Source organism: Engystomops pustulosus, chromosome 10, assembly GCF_040894005.1.
Source record: "Engystomops pustulosus chromosome 10, aEngPut4.maternal, whole genome shotgun sequence".
Lineage (NCBI taxonomy): Eukaryota > Metazoa > Chordata > Amphibia > Anura > Leptodactylidae > Engystomops > Engystomops pustulosus.
The window spans coordinates 9,622,100-9,649,684 of record NC_092420.1 but is presented as its reverse complement, the minus strand read 5'-3'; the positions used below and the strand labels follow the sequence as shown (position 1 = coordinate 9,649,684).

The 27,585-nt window shown below is 45.7% G+C and overlaps 1 protein-coding gene across 1 annotated transcript; it reads right to left on the bottom strand.

The window, feature by feature from the left end:
• Positions 1 to 8,638: 8,638 nt before the first annotated feature.
• RAB7A (RAB7A, member RAS oncogene family) lies at positions 8,639 to 26,628 on the bottom strand. The gene is made up of 6 exons (XM_072126622.1): positions 26,465 to 26,628; positions 14,228 to 14,302; positions 13,840 to 13,966; positions 12,204 to 12,422; positions 11,593 to 11,721; positions 8,639 to 10,299 (listed from the first exon to the last, which is right to left on the bottom strand). The coding sequence occupies exons 2-6, from the start codon at positions 14,278 to 14,280 to the stop codon at positions 10,204 to 10,206; spliced, it is 624 nt and encodes a 207-aa protein (XP_071982723.1). The 5' UTR covers positions 14,281 to 14,302; positions 26,465 to 26,628; the 3' UTR covers positions 8,639 to 10,203.
• Between the last annotated feature and the right edge of the window lie 957 nt (positions 26,629 to 27,585).

The window sequence follows — 27,585 nt, the reverse complement described above, 5'->3', positions numbered from 1 at the left end:
GGATAATATACACAGCGATGTCACAGTACAGGGATAATACACACAGTGATGTCACAGTACAGGGATAATACACACAGTGATGTCACAGTACAGGTGTAATACACACAGTGATGTCACAGTACAGGGATAATACACACAGTGATGTCACAGTACAGGGATAATACACACAGCGATGTCACAGTACAGGGACAGTACACACACAGTGATGTCACAGTACAGGGATAATATACACAGTGATGTCACAGTACAGGGATAATACACAGTGATGTCACAGAACAGGGATAATACACACAGTGATGTCACAGTACAGGGATAATACACACAGTGATGTCACAGTACACGGATAATACACACAGCGATGTCACAGTACAGGGATAATACACACAGTGATGTCACAGTACACGGATAATACACACAGTGATGTCACAGTACAGGGATAATACACACAACGATGTCACAGTACAGTGATAATACACACAGTGATGTCACAGTACAGGGATAATACACACAGTGATGTCACAGTACAGGGATAATACACACAGTGATGTCACAGTACAGAGATAATACACACAGTGATGTCACAGAACAGGGATAATACACACAGTGATGTCACAGTACAGGGATAATACACACAGTGATGTCACAGTACAGGGATAATACACACAGTGATGTCACAGTGCATGGATAATACACACAGTGATGTCACAGTACAGGGATAATACACACAACGATGTCACAGTACAGAGATAATACACACAGTGATGTCACAGTACAGGGATAATACACACAGTGATGTCACAGTAGAGGGATAATATAAACAGCGATGTCACAGTACAGGGATAATACACACAGTGATGTCACAGTAGAGGGATAATACACACAGTGATGTCACAGTGCAGGGATAATACACACAGTGATGTCACAGTACAGGGATAATACACACAGTGATGTCACAGTACAGAGATAATACACACAGTGATGTCACAGTACAGGGATAATACACACAGTGATGTCACAGTACAGGAATAATACACACAGTGATGTCACAGTACAGAGATTATACACACAGTGATGTCACAGTACAGGGATAATACACACAGTGATGTCACAGTACAGGGGATAATACACGCGGTGATGTCACAGTACAGGGGATAATACAAACAGTATTGTCACAGTACAGGGATAATACACACAGTGATGTCACAGTACAGGGATAATACACGCAGGGATGTCACAGTACAGGGATAATACACAGTGATGTCACAGTACAGGGATAATACACACAGTGATGTCACAGTACAGGGATAATACACGCAGGGATGTCACAGTACAGGGATAATACACAGTGATGTCACAGTACAGGGATAATACACACAGTGATGTCACAGTACAGGGATAAAACACACGGCGATGTCACAGTGCATGGATAATACACACAGTGATGTCACAGTACAGGGATAATACACACAGCGATGTCACAGTACAGGATAATACACACAGTGATGTCACAGTACAGGGATAATACACACAGTGATGTCACAGTACAGGGATAATACACACAGTGATGTCACAGTACAGAGATAATACACTCAGTGATGTCACAGTACAGGGATAATACACACAGTGATGTCACAGTACAGGATAATACACACAGTGATGTCACAGTACAGGGATAATACACACAGTGATGTCACAGTACAGGGATAATACACACAGTGATGTCACAGTGCATGGATAATACACACAGTGATGTCACAGTACAGGGATAATACACACAACGATGTCACAGTACAGAAATAATACACACAGCGATGTCACAGTACAGGGATAATACACACAGTGATGTCACAGTACAGAGATAATACACTCAGTGATGTCACAGTACAGGGATAATACACACGGCGATGTCACAGTTCATGGATAATACACACAGTGATGTCACAGTACAGGGATAATACACACAGCCATGTCACAGTACAGGATAATACACACAGTGATGTCACAGTACAGGGATAATACACACAGTGATGTCACAGTACAGGGATAATACACACAGTGATGTCACAGTACAGAGATAATACACTCAGTGATGTCACAGTACAGGGATAATACACACAGTGATGTCACAGTGCATGGATAATACACACAGTGATGTCACAGTACAGGGATAATACACACAGCGATGTCACAGTACAGGATAATACACACAGTGATGTCACAGTACAGGGATAATACACACAGTGATGTCACAGTACAGGGATAATACACACAGTGATGTCACAGTGCATGGATAATACACAGTGATGTCACAGTACAGGGATAATACACACAACGATGTCACAGTACAGAGATAATACACACAGTGATGTCACAGTACAGGGATAATACACACAGTGATGTCACAGTACAGGGATAATACACACAGTGATGTCACAGTACAGAGATAATACACACAGTGATGTCACAGTACAGGGATAATACACACAGCGATGTCACAGTACAGGGATAATACACACAGCGATGTCACAGTACAGAAATAATACACACAATGATGTCACAGTACAGGGATAATACACACAGTGATGTCACAGTACAGGGATAATACACACAGAGATGTCACAGTACAGGGATACTACACACAGCGATGTCACAGTACAGGGATAATACACACAGTGATGTCACAGTACAGAGATAATACACACAGTGATGTCACAGTACAGGGATAATACACACAGCGATGTCACAGTACAGAAATAATACACACAGCGATGTCACAGTACAGGGATAATACACACAGCGATGTCACAGTACAGGATAATACACACAGTGATGTCACAGTACAGGGATAATACACACAGTGATGTCACAGTACAGGGATAATACACACAGTGATGTCACAGTACAGAGATAATACACTCAGTGATGTCACAGTACAGGGATAATACACACAGTGATGTCACAGTGCATGGATAATACACACAGTGATGTCACAGTACAGGGATAATACACACAGCGATGTCACAGTACAGGATAATACACACAGTGATGTCACAGTACAGGGATAATACACACAGTGATGTCACAGTACAGGGATAATACACACAGTGATGTCACAGTGCATGGATAATACACAGTGATGTCACAGTACAGGGATAATACACACAACGATGTCACAGTACAGAGATAATACACACAGTGATGTCACAGTACAGGGATAATACACACAGTGATGTCACAGTACAGGGATAATACACACAGTGATGTCACAGTACAGAGATAATACACACAGTGATGTCACAGTACAGGGATAATACACACAGCGATGTCACAGTACAGGGATAATACACACAGCGATGTCACAGTACAGAAATAATACACACAATGATGTCACAGTACAGGGATAATACACACAGTGATGTCACAGTACAGGGATAATACACACAGAGATGTCACAGTACAGGGATACTACACACAGCGATGTCACAGTACAGGGATAATACACACAGTGATGTCACAGTACAGAGATAATACACACAGTGATGTCACAGTACAGGGATAATACACACAGCGATGTCACAGTACAGAAATAATACACACAGCGATGTCACAGTACAGGGATAATACACACAGCGATGTCACAGTACAGAAATAATACACACAGCGATGTCACAGTACAGGGGTAATACACACAGTGATGTCACAGTACAGGGGTAATACACAGAGCGATGTCACAGTACAGAGATAATACACACAGTGATGTCACAGTACAGGGGTAATACACACAGTGATGTCACAGTACAGGATACACACAGTGATGTCACAGTACAGGGATAATGCACACAGTGATGTCACAGTACAGGTATAATACACACAGTGATGTCACAGTACAGGATAATATACACAGTGATGGCACAGTACAGAGATAATACACACAGTGATGTCACATTGCGGGGATAATACACACAGTGATGTCACAGTACAGGGGATAATACACACAGTGATGTCACAGTACAGGATAATGCACACAGTGATGTCACAGTACAGGGATAATACACAGTGATGTCACAGTACAGGGATAATACACACGGTGATGTCACAGTACAGGATAATACACACGGTGATGTCACAGTACAGGATAATACACACGGTGATGCCTCGTCTGTTTTTGCGGTCAGGGCATATTCAGTATATTTTACTTTTCTGAGCTGTGGGTCTGTCTCTCACAAATCCTCAGCTGGTAAATGGTGTCAGCAGTTTGTTCCAATCCTTTGGAGCGTCACATGATTGTGTTACTAAGTAACTGATCCGCAAATACGGACGTCACATGTTTGACACCTGTGTTGCATCTGTATTTTTCACGTTCCCTTCTGCTGAAAGTAGACGACCCCTTTAATGGAATTCTGACTTCCTAAATCAACCACTAGGTGGAGCTACTGACCATACAGACGTATTACAACTTCTGTCGATCATATAGGCCAGTGATGGCGAACCTTTTAGAGACCGAGTTCCCAAGCTACAACCAAAATCCACTTATTTACCCTGATGTGCCAAAAAGGCATTTTAAGCAGTAACGTATAGCTACCTGTTCTTCCACATCTTTCAATCGTATCGGCTGCCTGAGGCCATCAATACAGTCGAAGGAAAGAGTGCAAATTTAGACTCTCGTCGTAGCTTCTCACCAGGGTCTCTCTGTAGAGAAAGAATGAAGGGTCCAGCAGGGGGACCTCAAAAAGATACTGCAGCCCTGTCCACACCTTCTCACTTTTCTGCAGTTCCAATCAGCCAATGAAGTGTCGCTCAAAAATAGCGCTGAGAGTGGCATCTCTAAAGTTACCTGGGACTGCAGGAAGGTTTGGTGGATTTGGTCCTGTTTGGTGAACTCTGTCCTGGGCTGATGGCCTGAGTGCCCACAGAAATGGCTCTGAGTGCCACCTCTGGCACCCGTGCCATAGGTTCGCCACCCCTGATATAGGACATCAATTTCAGATCTCTGAGGGATCTGACACTCAGGACCCCCCTTCCATCAGCCAATATTGACTGCTCCGTTGTTCTTATGGCTTTTAGTGTCAGGGGCAGCCTGAATTAGTCGATTGATTGTGGGATCTCCCTCAGTTCATCTATATGAACTTCAAGAGTGAGTAGCACTTCTGCCTTGCAGCGCTGGGGTCCTGGGTTCGAATCCCATCCAGGTCAACATCTGCAAAGAGTTTGTATGTTCTCTCCGTGTTTGCGTGGGTTTCCTCCGAGTCCTCCGGTTTCCTCCCACACTCCAAAACATACTGGTAGGATGATTAGATTGTGAGCCCCATGGGGACAGGCAAAACTCTGTGCAGCACTGCGTAATCTGTAGGCGCTATATAAATAAAGAATTATTATTTATTATTATTTCAGTGGTTGCTGTATGAGTCTGTATGCAGAGAGCTCCACCTAGTGGCGGCTGCAGGTAGTTTTCAAGATGAAGTCATTCTATGCAGCCGCACCTCCAATAAAGTTTATTCCAAGCATCTTCCATCTGTCCTTCACCATTCGCCGTCATATGCAGGTCTCCATCACTAACACCACTTTATCATTCTGGGGTTCCACCATCATTACTTCACTAGTAACTAAGGGGGGGGGGGGGCTATAGTCAGAAAATTATTACACTGGGCAAAAAAAAAAAAAAAAAAAAAAACAGAACAAGACATCATCTACATTCTAGAGGAAACCTATGACAAGGAATCATGCGAGTTTTGCTGCATTTTTTTCTGCCACTAGGAGGCAGCGTCATGTAACGTGTGACATCTATTCAATGGATCCTGGGCTCATCAAGGTTAATATTTAGTGCATGCAGAGAATTGGTTAATTTGTGGCCCAGCAGTGGGTATAGGTTTTTCTGGAGTGAAGGGGGGTCTCCAGGGGTCTTATTATACCGTAAATTCCGGCGTATAAGACGACTTTTGAAGACTGAAAAATCTTCTTTCTGGTCTGGAGTCGTCTTATACGCCGGTAATGTTTTTGAACTTTCAGAAATTGAGTCTGGGGCCGGTCGAAAAAAAAAAAGCAAACAGCTTCTCACCTTTCCCGCGATCCACCGAAGCTCCGCTGCTACGCTCTGGCCGCCGGTGACGCAGAGAATATAACCTCGGCACGCGGCTGACGTCATATTCTGTGAGCCGCCAGCGCTCAATGAGCTGTCACCGCCGGCCGGAGCGTAGCAGCGGAGAGAAGGTGAGAAGCTGTTTGTTTTTTTTTTCGACCGGCCCCAGGGGGAGGCGGAAGGATGCACACTGGGGGGGCCGCCAGGCTGTATAATTGGGGGTGGGAGAGCTTTCTGACTATATTCTGGGGGTGTGTGGGGGGGAGGGGTTGTCTGGCTATGTACAGGGGGGTCTGGCTGTATACTGGGGGTACAGGCTGGCAGTATACTAGGGGGGGCAGTTTTGTCTATATACAGGGGGGCTGGCTGTATACTTGGGGTGTGGGGAGGGTTGTCTGGCTATGTACAGGGGGGTCTGGCTGTATACTGGGGGTACAGGCTGGCAGTATACTAGGGGGGCAGTTTTGTCTATATACAGGGGGGCTGGCTGTATACTGGGGGTACAGGCTGGCAATATACAGAGGGGCTGGCTGTATACTAGGGGGGGCAGTTTGGCTATATATAGGGGACTGGCTGTATACTGGGGGGACTGGCTGGAAAATACAGGGGGAGCTGGCTAAATTCAAATTAAATTAAATTCAAATTAAATGTTAAATTCAAATCTGTTTTGTTTTTTTTTACCGTGTTTTGTATGCGTTGGAAAAGGGGTAGTCTTATACGGCGCATATATCTTAAACTCTATATTTTAACAGGAACGTAGGGGGGTCGTCTTATACACCGGAATATACGGGAATTCTTTATTTATATAGCACACACAGATTACGCAGCACTGCACAGAACTTGTCACATCCGTCCCTGTCCCCAATGAGGCTCACAATCTAATCAACCTACCAGTATGTTTTGGAGTGTGGGAGGAAACCGGAGGACCCGGAGGAAACCCACACAAACATGGAGAGAACATACAAACTCTTTGCAGATGTTGACTTGGATGGGACTTCAACGCAGGACCCCAGCACTGCAAGGCTGTAGTGCTCACCACTGAGCCACTGTGCTGCCCTACTGTAGACCACCAGTTGCTTCTCAGTTGGTTTCGCTCTATTGGCCTGTAGGACACTGCACTCCCTTGGTTTTCTTCCCATCTCGGTTAGTGGAAGAACAAAACTTCTTGTGTTTCCACCATCTACTAACGAACCCAACCCTGACCTCTCCATCTCTGTGTGCGCCATCACCATAGCTCCAGGGCAGCAGGCCCACCGTCTTTGGGTTGTGTTGGACTCCAGCCTTCCATACAAGCACTTGCATGGTCCTGCATCTCAAAATAAAAAAAAAAAAATTCTGTCCTTCCCTGACCACGGAAAAACCTTATAAAACACCAATTGTCGCACTGATTTCCTCTGGTCTCAGCTACTGTAACCCCGGTACTTCCACTCACTAAACTCTTTCCTCTCCAATCTATTCTTAAAGTAGGAGCCAGAATGGTCCATCAATCCCTTCCCTACACTCATGTCTCTGTTCTGTATCACTGCACTGGTGGCCATCACCTTCTGTATCCAATTCAACTTGATCACCCTCATCCTCACAGCTCTGCACAGTGCTGCCCCCTCCTGCCTCGCAGTTATCGCTCAGCCTGTGCTCTTCCTTTCTCCTGTGATCTTAGATTTACTGTATTCCTTATTTCTAACCTCCTACTTCCATCTCCAGGACTTCTCCCGAGCTGCAGCAATTCCCTGTGTTATTGGACTTTCAAAACCCATCTTTTCGGGCAAGTTCAATCCCATTCCCAAACCGCATGTAACTTTCACTTTTTCCTCTTAAAGGAATCCGGATGGTAGGTGGCTAGTTACATGTCAAAGTCCTAAACTATTTTTACATCATCCTAAAAATACTTTCTAAACTGCACTAATATGCTAATTATTGGCAGAGGCTACTGGGGCGGGGACTAGCCTTTGCTCAGAGAGGCTGCTGCGCGCCGCAGTAGCCTCTGCCTAGAATTAGCATTTTAGCTACTAACAATGTTTTAGGTAAACAGAGCTTAGTGATTAGCGTGTTACAAGCCACCTACCATCAGAAGGTAGGTGTCCATTAGCCTTTGCACCCACTGCTCAGAGAGGCTGCTCTGCGCCGCAGCAGCCTCAGCAGATAATTAGCATATTAGCTACAATGTAGGTCCATAAGTATTTTAGGTAAACATAGTTTGGTGTTTAGCGGGTTACAAGCCACCTACCATCAGAAGGTAGGTGTCCTTTAACCTGTGCTGATCCCCTCCTTCCTCTACAGACTGATGCACCTGGTACCGGTAAAGTCCATTATGCAAGATGAAGCTTCTCCGGCTGCTGTAGGGGGCGCTGTATAGGTGACAAATGCAGTCACAGCAACCAATAATAATGCAGCACAAAATGTACAAGACAATTTCTCAGGAAAATGCTCTGTAAAGTCTCAGACTGACCCAAGAATTGCTCGCTAGGGGGCGCTGTGAGGTTCTGCCCCCTCAAGACAAGAGATTTGAATGCTGCTTTGGATGTGACTAGAGTAGGATGTCAAGAAGATCACACAACCACAATCTTTTCTTGTTAAGTTTATTGGCATCATTTTCATCTTTACAGAAGAACCCAGCCTACACATGAGAATGCAGACTGCATGGAAGAGAGAGAGAACAAAACAATAAAAACTAAAAATCTAACCAAAAATAAAAAAATTAAAGATAGAAGTGCTATAGGGGAGCGAGCTACAAACTCAAGAAAACAGAGACATTAGGGAAGCGAGGTTTTATACCAATGAGAGTCTGAACCGCTGCTCAGGGGTGGGGCTAGGGAAAGGGGGAGGGGCATCTAATACTACATGTTACCTGCGTGTTCAGTGAATGAAACCCATTACAGGATCGGGAATTGCACAAACTCTACAAGATATTTGGGGAAATCTATTCCCCATATCTGAGCAAATGTCCCCCCCTGCAGACATGGAAAGAATATACAAAAAGAGGAAATTAAAAAGAAGACGACGTAATAATACCAAGTCCAATATTCACATCATTGTTACAGACCTAAGTGTGGTCACGGAGCTATAGACAGTCTGGATCGAGACATGAATGGAGTAACAGTCTCTTTAAACTGTACCCCATTGACTACAGTGAAGGCAGCCATGTAGGCAGGGTCAACATTCAGCCTATCAACTGAAAGCCTGGTTCCTCAGGGGCGGGGTTTAGCTCCCATTGAACCAGATTGGCCGAATATTGATAGTGACTGCCCCCGCTGAGCAGGAGGAGGATGAAGACCACCAGAACTTGCTCCTAACAAAAGCCGAAAAGCTGCGGATCTTAAAGGAGGCGTCCAGAATTTTTTGTACGGGTCCTTTAACACTTAAATCACAAAAAAAAAGAAAAATAATAATATTCTTATACTAATTTATACATTTAATCGGTTGCATATATTAACATGTACTATAAGATTCTGACTTTTTTTCCTGCTCTAATGAAGCCTTACACAATAAATGGATTCTGTAAAAAGTTTGGATTAGTTAAAAGTAATAAAGCGATTAACAGAGAACGATACAAAACTCAAAGGCCGGGGGGGGGGGGCAGGGCAGAGGAGGGGGGAGGGGTATGATGGGATATGCAGCCTTCCTGGCGAGAGCCTTCAACGGGACACGGAACAATTAAAAGGTTTTATTTAACTTCATGTCATATCAGGTTAATTATACACAAAAAACTGTAAAAAGAACCAAAAAAAAAAAAAAATTTGAAAAAAAATCCCGTCTCTCCACAAAAGACACAAAAATTAAGTTATGTTCCAACAAAAAACAGTATATATGCATCTCGCGTTAACCGGTCGGCGCCGCCCAAGGAGGCCTGCAACGCTGAGGATTGCAGGCCGCTTGGCAGGGCGAGGGTTAACCCAACATGGGCGCGTAGTCCACAGGGAGGGGGAGGGGGGTAGTGATGGAGTTGCTGCTGTATTATACAGGTGTCTGCTTCCGCTTGGACCGGTGCCTGGGAGCTGGAGAGGGTGCAGGCGATTAATATTTATCCTTTACACTCTGGGCAGGAGGAGGAGGAGGGGGAAGGGTCTCGTGTTCGAAGGCCTAAGTGTGATATCTGTTAGTGAAGGACCTCGGGATCGCCTGCTCCCCCCTCAGCAGCTGCAGCTCTCTGCAGACGTCTTTGCCCGGTCGTTCTTGTCCAGTTTAATGGGCTCTGGGAATTCGTTGTACAGCTCCACCTCTGTTTCCTGGAAAGGGAAAAGAAGAAGCGAACGATTAGACTTAATTTTCGTTTCTTAAAATAGTCTTTTGTTTCCCCCTGTGGCAACTGGACTCAAGACAGTATCAGTCTCCTCCCCCTCTGGCAGCTACTTGGGGTGGGCTCTAGACACGCTCTTCCCCCTCCTATGAGCTGCTGCTAGGGGTAGGTTCTGGACAGAATCTGTCTCCTCCCCCTCTGGCAGCTACTTGGGGTGGGCTCTAGACACGCTCTTCCCCCTCCTATGAGCTGCTGCTAGGGGTGGGTTCTGGACAGAATCTGTCTCCTCCCCCTCTGGCAGCTACTTGGGGTGGGCTATAGACACGCTCTTCCCCCTCCTATGAGCTGCTGCTAGGGGTGGGTTCTGGACAGAATCTGTCTCCTCCCCCTCTGGCAGCTGCTGGAGTTGGAACTCTGAACCCAGAGCGGTTACAGTCTCCTTCCCGGACACTACAGCCCACTTCTTACTTCCCCTGCTGGAGGAGTCTTTTCAGCTGTACACTATGCACTGCAGTGGCTCCGCTCCTCTCCTGCCAAGCAGGGCAAGAAGCTATTCCTATAGGCACTCTGCACTGCCGGCTAGCCAATCTGTGGGGGACTGTGAGTATGTGCGTCCGCCAGCACTCAGCTCAAGAGGTGGACATACATTGCACCAGACTTTCAACACCAGGGGGCGCCAGATAAGAAAAAGTCAGTATTAATAAGATCTCACTTTAACAGCAGATTAAAAAAACTGTTTTAAATTTATGATCTGCACTATAAACAAGGAGATTTATCACTAGGACAAGCCCTTTCATTTGACAATATACCAGGGTCCTCTTTGCACTCTGTAAAGCGACTTTCCAGCCACAAGAAATAGGGTTTAATTCTTTTCAACTGCTCCTGCCACTAGGATAGATTTATACACATCTGCCATTGAAGTCTGTGCTAAGCTACATAAATTCCATCAGCAGTGAGCGCCATCTAGTGGTGGCTTCAGGCAGAAAAAAAAAATTCTAATTTTCACAACCTTTGTAGAAGTGTATACTCCCTGCAAGTATGTACAGGCCTCCGTACAGTATTGGGCTGCACTCACACAACCATTATAGGGACATATATACACGTCCGCATAGACTGCAATAGGCTCCCAGCAGCATGTTCCATGTTCCCCCGTGTGCACTGGAGAGAGTGCACAGCTCTCACCCCTCCTCCTCTCCAGGATGCATCCAATATGACCGCCCGGCTACACCAGTGTGAACGCAGCCTTACACCGGAGGGAGAGAGCGTCAGCGGCTGATTTTACCTGTTTAAGTGCGTTCCGTGCAATGGTCTGAAAAGCCTGCTCCACATTGATGGCCTCCTTAGCGCTGGTCTCGAAGTAAGGGATGTTATTTTTGCTATGACACCACACCTGTGCCCGCTTTGTGGTGACCTGTGGAAACAATTGGTTTTACATTACAATATATTTTTGCATCAAAGGGGAACCTGTCAGCAGGAGTGACCATACAGACTGCAGCCAGTGTTATGCATTGTCCATGGAGAGAGGTGTAATCAGACCTTAGTGTACGTTGTGTAGCTTCTCCAAGTGACCTGGGGAGGTGTCCTCACACTGCTGTGCTCTGTGCTGTCAGCATTGTGCTCCATAGTTTGGGTAAAATCTGAAGCAGGATTTTGGTTGAAAGCTACAGTGGCCATTCAGTACAGGTGAGGGGCTCTAGTAGTGCTACATGCTTTTCATAGAATTGTATCATGGTCATACCTGCTGACAGTTTCCTTCATTTAGCAATACAAGGATAACCAAAATGAAAAGGTTTCCTGCAACCAAAATGTAGTAATTGCTCCGTGTGCCGCCCTCTAATAGAGCACAAGGCCCCATTATCTCAGTCCCATCATCACGAATACCCCAAATCTTACTTGTCTGTTTTCAAGGTCTATCTTGTTTCCCAGGACAACGAATGGAAAGTTTTCGGGATCCCTGGGACTGGCCTGGATGAGGAATTCATCCCTCCAACTATCCAGGGTTTTGAAAGTGTTGGGAGCGGTGACATCGAAGACCAGGACGCAGCAATCAGCACCTCGATAGAAGGCGACCCCCAGGGACTGGAAGCGCTCCTGCCCGGCCGTGTCCCATATCTGCAAGACACAAAACGCTCACAAGGTTAATTTAAAGGGATATAACACTGCAGATTATTGCACCACTTAGCTCAGCTCCAGCCGTGCCTACATCTGCAACATCTCAAGAACCAAAACTGCTGATCAAAGCGAAAACAGCAAAAAAAAAAAAAAAAGTGGGGACATTCAGTGTCACGTCAATTCTTTAGGAACAGTTTCCATAGAGACGGGAACAATACTAGATTACAGAAGCCAAAGCTCCGACAAGAGTATTTTTAGGGATTAGCAGGAGCGGCGGCGGATACACAGAGCCAGATGGGTGAGGAATGGCGCATGTAGAGATGAAAGCGGATGATTCAGGCTATGAAGCCATAGATGGGGTTATCCGTGTGCCAGATCAGTACCTTCACAGCGCCTTATATCGTATAGTGGCTGCGATTAGTACTGCAGCTCAACCCCTCTCACAATGAATAGATCACATCATAAATGTATCAATAGTCATGACTGCAGGGGAGGGGGGAGGGGGGGGGCTTCATAGCTCTACAATACCTCCCCCTCCCCCCCCCCTTTGCGCCAATCTTAAAAGACTGTCTTATTGTATGGATGTGATAAAGGGTGAAGGGTCTACACATGTGACCCACTGTCACACCTGGGCTGGAAACTCCATGCCCAGGGCTATGAGTCAAGGACAAAAGCATTTAACCCCTGAGTAACCATTTACCAGATTGGGAGGAGAGGAGGGTAGCGACTGCGACAACTTTTAGGCAGGTCAGTGGCTAAATCTCTAATGAATCTGAAATGGCCAAAAACCGCAATGACTTCAGTACCTTATAGGAAAAAGCTGCTGCTTCAACGAGGGAAATTATGTGACAGTCACAACCTATAAGTCTAGAGATGTAGATGTCAGACACAATAGTGCATTGCCTTTAAATCTACCATGAAAATCCATCATAGATCCAGGCACCGTGACCGTGGGAATCTTATATTTGTTATCCAAGGTCTCCTCCCTTCTAAAAGCAACTTTTAAACACATGCTCATTAACCTGAAGGGCTCCTGGGGGAGATTGTGCCCCTCCATGCTGCCCCACAGGCCGTGGAGGAGCACTTCCCCTTCCCACTGTGTGAGAATACAGCGGGCAGAGGGAGGGGGAAGTGCTGTGAAGCAACAGCATGAAGTGACTCAGGTAAAACCCCCAGAAGCCCTTCTGACTCATTAGCATAATTTAAAATGTTGATTTTAGAAGGAATAAGGCCATTGGATAACAAATATAAGAAGATACCACAGTCACAGTTCCTGGAGTTTATCAGGATGGATTTTAATGGTAGATTTTGATTAGAGCCTTGCTGCTCCTGCGCTAGACATGTGCAACTTCACCCAGTCAGTACGAGTCTGAGGGACACCGTCCCTTTAAGAGACACTTAGTCAGACCCTCGTTACCTGCATTGTGACCAACCGGTCGTCCACCATCACCTCCTTGGTCAGAAAGTCGGCGCCGATCGTGGCCTTGTACTGGTTAGTGAACTTCTTATTAACATACTGGTTCATGAGCGAAGTCTTCCCAACACTAAAAAGTAAAAAAATAAAAATATACAGGGATTAGATAAATTTCCATATTCCTCTATGGGGTCTGAGCGATGCAGAGGAGAGGAAGGTGCTACAATCCTGCAGCAATCATACAAGTTTCACGGCTGAAACTAAATTCAGAACAACCACAACATACAATGACTAGAATACACCAATAACCTACAACAGATACAATAGAGGAGCCGGCGGGTACCCCCCCCCCCTCCACATATAAGACCCCAGTAATGGCCCGTGCACTCACCCGGAGTCTCCCAGGATGATGACCTTCAGAAGAACTTTCTTCCTGGACGTCATCTTTCAAAAATAATAATAATATCTGTATAGGAGAAGGAAGGAGAGAGGAAGATTAGTCGGGAGGAGACAATATAATCCACATGGAGGGGTCTGACCCCTGACCTCAACGTACCATAGGACCCCCAGCAACCACTAGAGCAGGAGTCCCTGGTGTGACAGGAGTAGTACACACAGGTCACCACTACTCTGAGCCCCCACAGGAGGTACATAAGGAGGTGGTGACAATAATGATGCAGGGACCCCCCCCCCCTATCCACACAATCAGTCAGACCAAGTGCTCAGAGATCTACAGATCAGGAGGCGGCGGCGGAGTATTATCTCTATATAGATACCTGGTGCAAACAGCACCGCAATGTAATACAAGGGAATTAATAAAACAATTATTTTTTTTACTTTATTTTTTTTTTTTGTTGCTTTATTATCCATTTGAATTTTATATTTTTTTCTTTATATTTATTTTAATGTGGTTTATAAGAAGAGATGGATGATGTGAGGACTGTGAGCGAGGACTGAATGTGCAGGACACAGGATCGGGGGGGCAGTGCCCATTCATGTGATGACACCAGCGAGGTCACGGGAAATACCAGAATGTGAGAAAGAGGAAGACGACAAACTGGTGTCTACAGCACAGAAAGGTTTTACAGGGAAACGCATCAATCCACAGACAGTACAGAGCACAGAGCACAGCAGTGTCAGGACAAGCCCCAGTACAATCCTGGAAAACACATCCATATCCCACAGTCCTGCTGCTACTAACATACACAACATTACACATGTCTCCAGGGACAGTACATAACACTAGGTGAAGATCACATGGCCGCACCTTGTGTTGTAAACATTTCGCAAATAATTGCCATTTGTGTAATGAAAAGTATAACAATTTTCCGATAAACGTTCTGCATCAATTCCTTGTGATTTTCCAGATTTCTGCCTCCTGTCATTCTATAGGAAGCTCCATTGTTTACCTCCCATGGATAGACAATGATCCCTGGTCATGTGAGGTCACACAGGTGCACGGCTCGTTATATCCCTGGTCATGTGATGTCACACAGGTGCACGGCTCATTACATCCCTGGTCATGTGATGTCACACAGGTGCACGGCTCGTTACATCCCTGGTCATGTGATGTCACACAGGTGCACGGCTCGTTATATCCCTGGTCATGTGATGTCACACAGGTGCACGGCTCATATCCCTGGTCATGTAATGTCACACAGGTGCACGGCTCGTTATATCCCTGGTCATGTGATGTCACACAGGTGCACGGCTCGTTATATCCCTGGTCATGTGATGTCACACAGGTGCACGGCTCGTTATATCCCTGGTCGTGTGATGTCACACAGGTGCACGGCTCGTTATATCCCTGGTCATGTGATGTCACACAGGTGCACGGCTCGTTATATCCCTGGTCATGTGATGTCACACAGGTGCACGGTTCATTGTATCCCTGGTCATGTGATGTCACACAGGTGCACGGTTCGTTATATCCCTGGTCATGTGATGTCGCACAGGTGCACGGTTCGTTATATCCCCGGTCATGTGATGTCGCACAGGTGCACGGCTCGATATCCCCGGTCATGTGATGTCGCACAGGTGCACGGTTCGTTATATCCCCGGTCATGTGATGTCGCACAGGTGCACGGTTCGTTATATCCCCGGTCATGTGATGTCGCACAGGTGCACGGCTCGTTATATCCCCGGTCATGTGATGTTACACAGGTGCATGGCTCGTTATATCCCCGGTCATGTGAAGTCACACAGGTGCACGGCTCGTTATATCCCCGGTCATGTGAAGTCACACAGGTGCACGGCTCGTTGTACAAGTATGTGACATCACATGAACCTGGGTCGGTGTTTACCCACAGGAAGTAAACAATGAAGCTTCCTATAGAATGACAGCAAGCAGAGATCTAGAGAACAGTTAGGAATTGACACAAAGTATATTGGAGAATTGTATAAATATTCATTACGCAAACTATATACAAGTACAAGTTTTGGCTTAAGGTGGACGACCCCTTTAAGGAGGGCTGTAGAGATATATTAAGCAGGTTTGTTCATGTTGTATCGGATGGTACAAAAACAAGTTGTTGTTGTTGGAGATGCACATCAGCTCGCGGTGTCAGGTAATAACATGTGACGTCACAGATATTAATCATTCACCAACCGGGAAACAGCTATAGAAGGGAGGGGGTGTCTATAGGTGATGTGTACACACGCACATACCTACCTACCTGCTCACGGAGTGCTAAGCAGGGGGAGAGAGATAGGTAGGTAGTCCTTGTGTGCCCTGCAGGTGAGATGCCTAGTACAAGCCCTCCAGGATCACTACTATACAGCAGATCTCATATGGGAATTCTAGGAACAGTGTATAGCGCCCCCCCATACACTGAGGCCACACACGGTACTGCAGCTCAACATTCCTGCAGGCTGAGCGCAGACTTTACATTTACATTCACTCCGCAAGACGTTCGAGGTAAAGAGCCGTTTCTTGCTTGTAGCAGAATTTTGATTTGTAGTTATTTTTTGCACTGGAATTATGTTCCCCCGTCACCCGCCGGCCAATCAGCGCTCGCTTGTATCCGCCACCCCTCCCCCTCCATAGGCAATCACAGGGCATGGGAAAGGAATTAAAGGAGCGCGTCTTCGGGAACAGCGAGTAATTACCAAGGTTCAAAGCTTTGAGGGCTCGGAGGCACTTGAATGGAAATGGCTTTCATCCGTCACACCTGCGGGAGAGGAATGTCCGCCCGGCCTGGCATAAGAGCCCTTCACACACCGGGGGCAAACACTTATGGCGGCGGTCAGCTGTGCCAGGAATCCGTATGCGTGCAACATTGTATAAGCACAAAAGTGTGCAAAAACAGCGCCCCTCCTGCTTACAGGCAGTGTCTGGTATTGCAGCTCAGGGTCCAAATAGTCTCTGAATGTTTGTATACTTGTCTGGCCATGTAAACATCCCCCCTGGGTCATCACTACCTAAAATACTCTCTCCAGGAACTGTGCCTAAGGAGTAACGTGACCCTCGCATAAACACGCTGGTCCTAAATATACCCAACTAAACCTGGAAGACGACCAATTCAGATCCGATCCAAGTATCAGAACCAGCAGATCATCCAGACAGTCCAATACTTCAGTACCTGCAGTAAGGATCCTGCACACACACACAGCTCAGGGACTTGTTACAATGTATCAGTGTAGGGAAATACTTCCTGCCTGCAGACCTGCTTTGCTTAGTTTCATATGTTGACCTAATACAACACATTGTAACAGACCATCAGCTGTGATAAAGTTAGATTGACAGTCTAAACAGGTTTCTATTCACTTACTACAAGTAGAGACTGCAGGGTGTAGAGGCACAAAGCATATGAGAAACCCACAGAATCTCAATTTCTTTCACTAATAAGGCGTCTCTTACCGTGCCGACACATTGTAACAAATCCATGTGCAGTGTGAGCAGCGATTGTAAAATAAGACAGAAGCACAAAGTATACGAGAACCTTACAGAACCTCAATGTTACAATAAGGAAATTCATAGTTATGATCTTACTGCAGCAACACATTGTAACAAATCCAGGTCTAGTCCTTGACTTATCTGTACAGTCATTTTTAGGGGCTCCCTTTACCCCAGAGTCCTTACAACCAGCACAAGCTACAACATGAATCATTACATCTATGTAATAACAGCCCCTCTGCAAGGCTCCAGCAGGGGGAGCTCTTCTGTATACAGCAGCATAGGGAGCTCATGAGGCGGTGGTTCCTGGAGTTACCCTTTAAATTTCTAGTCTAGAGTGAGAGACTTAAACTACAACTCCCATCATTCCCCAAGATCCGGCATTAGTTGCGTGACACAGATTACTGCTGACAATAGTGTTCGGGGGGTTATTAAGTAGAATTACGCAAACACCCCCCCCCCCCCTCGCTGTCCCATTCTTGAAGAGGGGCGTTCTGTCACACTTCTAGGAAGTAGCATGAGAAGTGGAGTTCAGAGTTTTCAAGAGTCTAGTAATAAGGACGTCACACCAGCCTTTTACTACACAAGGAACTTTGACTGAGCCGAATTCTGTTACAATGTATCAGTCCAGGCGAGCGAAAACACAGAAGAAGTGAGGAACGGAAAAACACCAAAGAACCGCCCAAAATACATCATCACCTTCTCAGCTGCAGAGGAGACACACCGGGCCATGAAGCAGAGCTCAGCTACGCGGTCACCGGCTCCTCCTGACAATAGGACAGAAGACAGGAATGTGCGGAGTAGTCCCTGCCCGGCTGAGTCACTGCACCCAATGCCAAGCGGCACGCGCTGCTGACTCACATAGGAGAAAGATGGTCAGAATAAGGGGGAAAAGTCAACTTTACTCAGAAGTTACAGTGTAGAAAACCAAGCTGCAGAGTCATAAGAGAAACTTTTTTTCATAACATCTTGTTATATCTGGAGTCGTCCTTTGTGCGAAAAAAAATGGTCTACTTCCCCCTCTTGCAGCTGCCAATGTAGTCCCTGTTTGCATCAATCTCTATCCCCCTCTCAACACTTATAGAACTCTCACAGAATCAGTCTTCTTTCCCCTCTGGCAGCTGCTTATCTAGTTCCCGTTGTGTTGCAATACATGAATAACTAGGAAGACTCATCCTGCAGGGGGTGTAGTGGTTCTGATCCCTCCATCTCTGTAGGCTCTGGACAGAATCGGTCTCCTTCCCCCTCTGGCAGCTGCTTATCTAGTTTCCGATGTGTTGCAATACATGAATAACTGTAGAGGCTCTGATCCCTCCATCTCTGTAGGCTCTGGACAGAATCAGTCTCCTTCCCCCTCTTAAGGATATGTTCTGCATAGAATTAAAGAGTGGTCAGAGGGGGAGGGCGGTTGATTCTGTGCAGAGCTCACACCAGTCTCCTGCCCCCTCCAGCAGCTGATACTATAGATAGCGCCACTCTTAATTCCCCTACAGGAGGAGTCTTCTCAGCTCTCAGCTATGCCGCCATGTACTGCAGAGGCTCTGCTCCTCTCCTGACAAGCAGGGCAAGAAGCTATTCTTACTGACCGATCTGCATTATACAGAGGATCTCTATGCAGAGACCTGGCTGTGGGAGCTATACTTTGCTCTGGCAGAGGAATGGGGTTGTGTGACACTTCAATGCAGAGAGCACAGCAGTGTGAGGACACATCCCCAGTCTGCCTGGGAGGTGATATAACTCTGGAAATATAAGTCTATAAACCCCAAATCAGTCCCAAAATGTGTAAAAATTGTCATCTACAGTTCCCCAAATCAAAGCATCTCCTGTCCGTAGAGAAGTTACTTGCTGTGAACGTCTCATCAATGCCGCCATTGTTCTCGGGGCCGAGCCTCAGTGATCGGCTGTAAACCAAATAAGATGTTAATTGGTCGCGCAAACGATCATACACTGGTTCTGCCGGCGGCATGAATAATGGACATCGCAGAGAGCTCAATGCCAGGCGGCCGCCCATAGAGCCCTGAGCTATAGGACAATCACCAGACAGAAGGAGGAGATTCTAGAGATATTACACAGTCTTATGCATTAAATGTGTTGCCTGTGTGTGGCCCCTGGGCCTAAAAATCTCTATGTTCCTTTAAGAATTAATACACACCTTAAAGGTGCATTTACCGTGTTATCTCCCTGTCTGAGACAACTGTGAACAATCCATGTGAAAAACAACTATAAACGAAAAGTCACCTTGCGGGTCATCCGAGGAGACGCCAGAGCCCGCGCCGCACCTCCCGTCCAGGGTGTGGATAAACACCAGCGCTCCTCTACGCAGGATATAAGAGGTGCTAGTTACCTGGAAATCCCCCGAAACCCCTTATTATGATCCAGTTCTGCTCCTATATTTGCCATCAGGAATAACAACGCCCAAAGATTAACCCCTTGAGGGTAATCTACCATCAAAATCCGATCATAATAAACCAAGTGCACTTACTGTGCTGATCTTCTTATCCATGGCCTCCTTCCTTCTATAACCAAGTGTTAAAATTATGGCAATGATCCCAAAGGGCTCCTCGGGACGTTACCAGAGCCCCTCTGTGCTGTAGCCTTACAAGCCGTTACACTGTGCAGTAGCACTTCCCCACCCAGATATAATCTCACTGCAGCACTGGAAGTTTCAGCAGTGGGAAGGGAAGGTGGAGTGCTCCTGCACAGTGTAACAGCCTGTGAAGCTTCAGCACCTTTTCTTTTTGATCATGTAAATTTTTATTGAAAAACCAATTATGAGTTTTCCAATTTTTTTTCCCATAAACTTCAGCACCTTTAGTTTCTGATAGTTACAAATTTTTTATGGGCTAGATACATTTTTTTTAATGGCATGATATTGGAGTAATTATAATAAATAATAATGCGCAGAGCTTGCCAAATTAGTATATATAATGGAGATCCCTACCAATACATAACCAACCAGATCCCGTGGCCAATCGATGCGTTGGGATCGGAGCGGTTGAGCGGCCAGGATCAGAGTCTAATTAGATCTTCGCCGTTGCAGTAGAAATCTCGATAGTGGCGGTATGTATACATGATGGCGGCACGGGTGTAAGAGGAGGATGACAGGGATGGATACACTATTACAGCATTCGAAGTGGAGTGGGCTTCTCAATTCGCATGTGCAGATTGGGGGGAGACTTCCAGTTCTGATTATCCCAGAGTCCAGGAGGGCAAGAAGCGCGAATATGGCAGACAATGGACAGACAAGACCCCCAACCTTCCCCCAGTGTCAGTACTACAACCTCCAGCAGGCGCCTATGCCAGGCAGCCTGGAGGGCATGAGGAAGACCCATCACATCCCAAATGGCACCAAGGTTCATCTCCACAAGACCAAATACATGATAGATTAAAATCAGAACAAAAAGACGCCACCTAAACGCACCAGCACCTAAAGCAGAACCAGTCACTGGAAGGGTTAAACCTGGGCAGCCGGCTTCATCCTCCAAAACCCCAAGACTTGATTATTGTACGGAGAATCATGTGGTTAATCAGCTGCTCCAGTCACAAGGGAGGGGACAGCACGTGTCAACAAAGAGGCCGAATCATCGGGTGGGAGAGCCCGGAGCGGACCACGCAGGGAGACCCCGGGGTGACGGGACCCCCGCAGCACAGCCGACACATCAAGTCACATGTCATCAGGTCATGCACCGGGCTGATCCACCCCCACAACCCCATCTGGGGTCTCCATTTATGACCTGCTGCAAAGTTACTGACATCATTGTCCAGAACATGCAGCACAAAAGATTCAGCAGCAGGGGGCGCTACTGTTGGATACTGGTCTAGTGGTGTCCGACATATAGGGACCACTTCATGATCAGTGTAATGATGTAACCCCTCTATGGGGGAGATTTATCATACCAACCAATCAGAGCTCAGCTTTCATTTTCCCACAGCTGCTTATAAAATGAAAGCTGAGCTCTGATTGGTTTCCATGGGCAACTAGAACAGTTTTACCTCAGAAACCTATGATAAATCCCCCCCTATGTGTCGGGTACACATCATGGAGGGGGCAGAGCCCCCAGGTGGGACCCCAACAATCACACGTTTAAGGAGTCTTCCAATACAATCTGTATAAATGTCTCACTGCTGCGGCTCTGCATAAGATCCATAAATATCCAGCGATTTTCTAAGTATTTCCATCTCACAAAAATAAAAGCAGTGACCTGATTGGTTGTTGGGGGAGCTCAGACATGAGGCCTGGTTAATCAAAACAACCACCGGCTTTGAATTTCACAACAGCCAATCAGAGATCTGCTTTCATTTCATAAACAGCTCTGGGTAAATGAAAGCTGTGCTGTGATTGGATGCTATGGACTACAAGGCCTAAAGTTCCCCCTCACAGGACATCTAGGCCGTGGAGGCGTCTCTGAGGAGGTGACTGGTGGTTTTCTCACCTTTATGTGGTCTGTATATTATTATAATCAGAGGTTAAACCTGTCACCACTGAGAGAAAGATGAGAAAACACAAGACAACAGGGAACCGGTCAGCAGTAATCATCATACAGAGGCCCTGGAGAGCAGAGTAATGATACCTTTGTGTTTTCTCCAATTGCACTGAGGTTGTGTCCTCACACTGCTGTGTTCGGTGGTCCCTGCAACTACTGTTACGTAATGTCCATGGAGAGATGTGAAATCAGACCTTTGTGTAGGTTAGTAGCAGCAGGACTGTGAAATATGCATTTATATTGCAGGATTGTAGCTTCTTTAAGTGTACTGGGGGGTATGTCCTCTCACTGCTGTACTCTGTGCCCTCTGCAGCCAGTTTTATTTAGTGCCCCTGGCAAGTCGCAGTCCTGATGCTACTGACATCATACACAAAGGTCTAATTACATGTCTCTCCAGGGCACTACATAACACTGGCTGCAGAGGGCACAGGGCACAGCAGTGTGAGGACATATCCCCCTGCAGTGCACTACAATCCTGGAATATAAATACATATGTCGCAGTCCTGATGCTACTGACATCATACACAAAGGTCTGATTACACATGTATTTATATTCCAGCATTGTAGTGCACTGAGCACCTGTCCTCACACTGCTGTGCTCTGCACACATCACCTAATACAGTAGTAATACAAGTTATATTGACATTCTCATACACATATGTCTGAAAAATAACAAATAAATGCGCTGCCACAGCAAATCTGGAAATTATATACATCAGAAAGGTTCAATGCAGAAAACTAACAGGACAGCAGTGTGAGGAAATACCCCAAGAACAGTCCTAGAATATAAAATAACAGTCCTGCTGCTACTAATAACAAACATAAAAATCGAATTACACATCTCTCCAGGGACAATACCCAATACCGGCTACAGAGCACAGCAGTGTGAGGACAAAACCCAAGAGCACTTGGAGAAGCTAGAAACCTGGAATATAAATCCATATATCACAGTCCTGCAGCTACTAACAACATACACAAAGGTCTGATTACACATCTCTCCAGTGAAAATACCCAATGCTAGCTTCCAGTCTGAGAAGAGAGTCTGGAGGACCCAGCATGTCTGATCATAGACATCCACTAAACTCTGTGTAATGCCTCATTTCTCCAGTGGAGGCGCTGCAGGAAAATAAACACAAGCACAGATTGAAGCTGAGCTGCAGGACACTGATCAGACCAGTAGGGGGCACTTTAATAAACGTGGATTGTCCAAAGCGAACCAAACCCATGTAACTGTGCTCACATTGCAGAAAAAGGGGAAGTATAGAGGAGGAAGGACCCTGCCCCCAACCGGGAGAGGCCAGAGGAGGCGAGCACTGCCGTGCCATAAAATAATACCGCCATCTACTAATAGAAGTTACAAGGAAGCAAATAGTAAGGGGCGGGGTCAGGGAACAAGGAAAGGACAAAGGAAAAACTAAGATGAACCAAAAGTCACAGGAGGAATGAAAGGGTCAAATGTGTGTGCAGCTGACTGAGGAAGAAACTCAAAATTTGGAAGACCCCCAACCACCACCACCGCACCTCCCCCTCCCCCCTGATGTAAATCAATAGGCGCCATATGCTGCATTATGTGAACTGGCACCGAGAGCAGAACAAAAAGCGCAGCCACTCCGTGTAATAGCTGCAATGTGACGAGGGGCTCGGCCAAGTTATAGGGGGTCATGTGCCCCCCAATCTAATAGATCTGTATTACTCAGGATAAGGGGAGTGTACAACAGTATTCACCAGACACCATGATAACAGTACAATATACAGACTGCAAATGTCACGACACATCTCCACAACAAAGACCCGGGTACAACCACAAAGAACCAACATTGTGCAACTGCACCAAAAACCAGAAGCGAAACTGAAAGCAGATATATTCCTGTACATAGGGGGCAGTATTATAGTAGTTATATTCCTGTACATAGGGGGCGGTATTATAGTAGTTATATTCCTGTACATAGGGGGCGGTATTATAGTAGTTATATTCTTGTACATAGGGGGCGGTATTATAGTAGTTATATTCTTGTACATAGGGGGCAGTATTATAGTAGTTATATTCCTGTACATAGGGGGCAGTATTATAGTAGTTATATTCTTGTACATAGGGGGCAGTATTATAGTAGTTATATTCCTGTACATAGGGGGCAGTATTATAGTAGTTATATTCCTGTACATAGGGGGCAGTATTATAGTAGTTATATTCCTGTACATAGGGGGCAGTATTATAGTAGTTATATTCCTGTACATAGGGGGCAGTATTATAGTAGTTATATTCCTGTACATAGGGGGCAGTATTATAGTAGTTATATTCCTGTACATAGGGGGCAGTATTATAGTAGTTATATTCTTGTACATAGGGGGCAGTATTATAGTAGTTATATTCTTGTACATAGGGGGCAGTATTATAGTAGTTATATTCTTGTACATAGGGGGCAGTATTATAGTAGTTATATTCTTGTACATAGGGGGCAGTATTATAGTAGTTATATTCTTGTACATAGGGGGCAGTATTATAGTAGTTATATTCTTGTACATAGGGGGCAGTATTATAGTAGTTATATTCTTGTACATAGGGGGCAGTATTATAGTAGTTATATTCTTGTACATAGGGGGCAGTATTATAGTAGTTATATTCTTGTACATAGGGGGCAGTATTATAGTAGTTATATTCTTGTACATAGGGGGCAGTATTATAGTAGTTATATTCTTGTACATAGGGGGCAGTATTATAGTAGTTATATTCTTGTACATAGGGGGCAGTATTATAGTAGTTATATTCTTGTACATAGGGGGCGGTATTATAGTAGTTATATTCTTGTACATAGGGGGCGGTATTATAGTAGTTATATTCCTGTACATAGGGGGCAGTATTATAGTAGTTATATTCCTGTACATAGGGGGCAGTATTATAGTAGTTATATTCCTGTACATAGGGGGCAGTATTATAGTAGTTATATTCCTGTACATAGGGGGCAGTATTATAGTAGTTATATTCCTGTACATAGGGGGCAGTATTATAGTAGTTATATTCCTGTACATAGGGGGCAGTATTATAGTAGTTATATTCCTGTACATAGGGGGCAGTATTATAGTAGTTATATTCCTGTACATAGGGGGCAGTATTATAGTAGTTATATTCCTGTACATAGGGGGCAGTATTATAGTAGTTATATTCCTGTACATAGGGGGCAGTATTATAGTAGTTATATTCCTGTACATAGGGGGCAGTATTATAGTAGTTATATTCCTGTACATAGGGAGCAGTATTATAGTAGTTATATTCTTGTACATAGGGAGCAGTATTATAGTAGTTATATTCCTGTACATAGGGGGCAGTATTATAGTAGTTATATTCCTGTACATAGGGGGCGGTATTATAGTAGTTATATTCCTGTACATAGGGGGCGGTATTATAGTAGTTATATTCCTGTACATAGGGGGCGGTATTATAGTAGTTATATTCCTGTACATAGGGGGCGGTATTATAGTAGTTATATTCCTGTACATAGGGGGCAGTATTATAGTAGTTATATTCCTGTACATAGGGGGCAGTATTATAGTAGTTATATTCCTGTACATAGGGGGCAGTATTATAGTAATTATATTCCTGTACATAGGGGGCAGTATTATAGTAGTTATATTCCTGTACATAGGGGGCAGTATTATAGTAGTTATATTCCTGTACATAGGGGGCAGTATTATAGTAGTTATATTCCTGTACATAGGGGGCAGTATTATAGTAGTTATATTCTTGTACATAGGGGGCAGTATTATAGTAGTTATATTCTTGTACATAGAGGGCAGTATTATAGTAGTTATATTCTTGTACATAGGGGGCAGTATTATAGTAGTTATATTCTTGTACATAGGGGGCAGTATTATAGTAGTTATATTCTTGTACATAGGGGGCAGTATTATAGTAGTTATATTCCTGTACATAGGGGGCAGTATTATAGTAGTTATACTCTTGTACATGGTGATGTGTGGGGCAGTGTGCGGGGCGTCCTGTAGGGGGCGGTATGGGGTGGGCTCGGGCAGGGACAGGGCGGGGATACATGGGGATGGGGTCGGGGATGTCCGGGCGCTGCTCCCGGGCAGTGATGCTGTGGATGCGGCGGTGATGTATCAGTGTATCCGGGGTCTCCCCGCCCAGGGCCTCCTGTATGTCTCGGGCCTCCCGGGGGTCGTGCACTGGGATGGGGCCTCCCCCGGCCGCTCCTCTGCCTACCGTCCCTCCCCGGGGAGGCGCCGCTCCTCTTACCCGCGGTGAGTAGATGCCGGGGGCCTGTGCGCGCTGTGCCGGGCCGCTGCTGTCCTCCTCCGGGCCCGCTGTGCTGTGCTCTGCCGCCGCCGCTGCTGCTCTCCGCTTCCTCCCTGCCAACCCTTCTCTTCCCAGCGGAAGTGACAAGCAGTCATGGGGCTGCTGACGTCACCTCCTACTTCTCCACGTCGATTGGTGGATGCGGAGAAGGAGGCGGGGATAAGGGCATATCACATGATGTGCTGTGTCACTTTCTAGCTGCCATATTACCTGAGGCGAAGTGTCACATTATGGGAGAGGGCGGGGCCGGGTCTTATCTTGTTTGTCTGCTGAGAGACTGTGAATGAGCTGTGATTGGAGAGCGGCTGCCGCTGTGGGAAATCCCATTGACAATCTAGTACAGTACATATTAGAGAACTGGACCTCCCCCCTATTACACTAGTGGGATAATCCAAGATCTCCATTGGGTTCATAATATCTGAGATCAGTCCATTTGAACCATAGGGGTCCATGTCCTTACAGGGAGATAACATTTATGACAATTCTTTGTTATAAGGCCATATTCACACAGCATGGTCTTTCAAAATCTAAAATGGTTTTATGAATCATGGACAAAATTTGGAGGAAAATCCTGACAAGAAACCATAAACATGACCTGAAGTTGGTCACACGGTTATAATAATTATAATAATAATAATTCCTTTATTTATATAGTGCACACAGATTACGCAGCGCTGCACAGAACTTGTCACATCAGTCCCTGTCCCCAATGGGGCTCACAATCTAATCAACCTACCAGTATGTTTTGGAGTGTGGGAGGAAACCGGAGGACCCGGAGGAAACCCACGCAAACACAGAGAAATGAAAAGAGTGCTGCACACAGGCTACGAGACAAATGAACGTCTGTGGCCTGTGAAACGAAACGGGCACTCAACGCAGCATTGTGGCCAAGTTTTGAAAGCCCAGACATCCCCTTTAAGACTTGATCTATGTAATGATACAAAGATCGCAATGTCGCTGTGCAACATTGTATCACAGGATTACACAGGAAATGTGGCTGCAATATCAGTCATGTGACTAAAGATTGCAGGGCATGGCACAGATTGGCACGGTCTGGGAGG

Bases quoted from the DNA above. Each gene is read 5' to 3' on its own strand.
- RAB7A (XM_072126622.1), bottom strand. From the start codon at position 14,280: ATGACGTCCAGGAAGAAAGTTCTTCTGAAGGTCATCATCCTGGGAGAC. The intron at 13,967-14,227 runs GTGAGTGCACGG...TTTACTTTTTAG, and splicing joins ATCATCCTGGGAGACTCCGG to TGTTGGGAAGACTTCGCTCA. The intron at 12,423-13,839 runs GTAACGAGGGTC...TGTGTCTTGCAG, and splicing joins ACCGGTTGGTCACAATGCAG to ATATGGGACACGGCCGGGCA.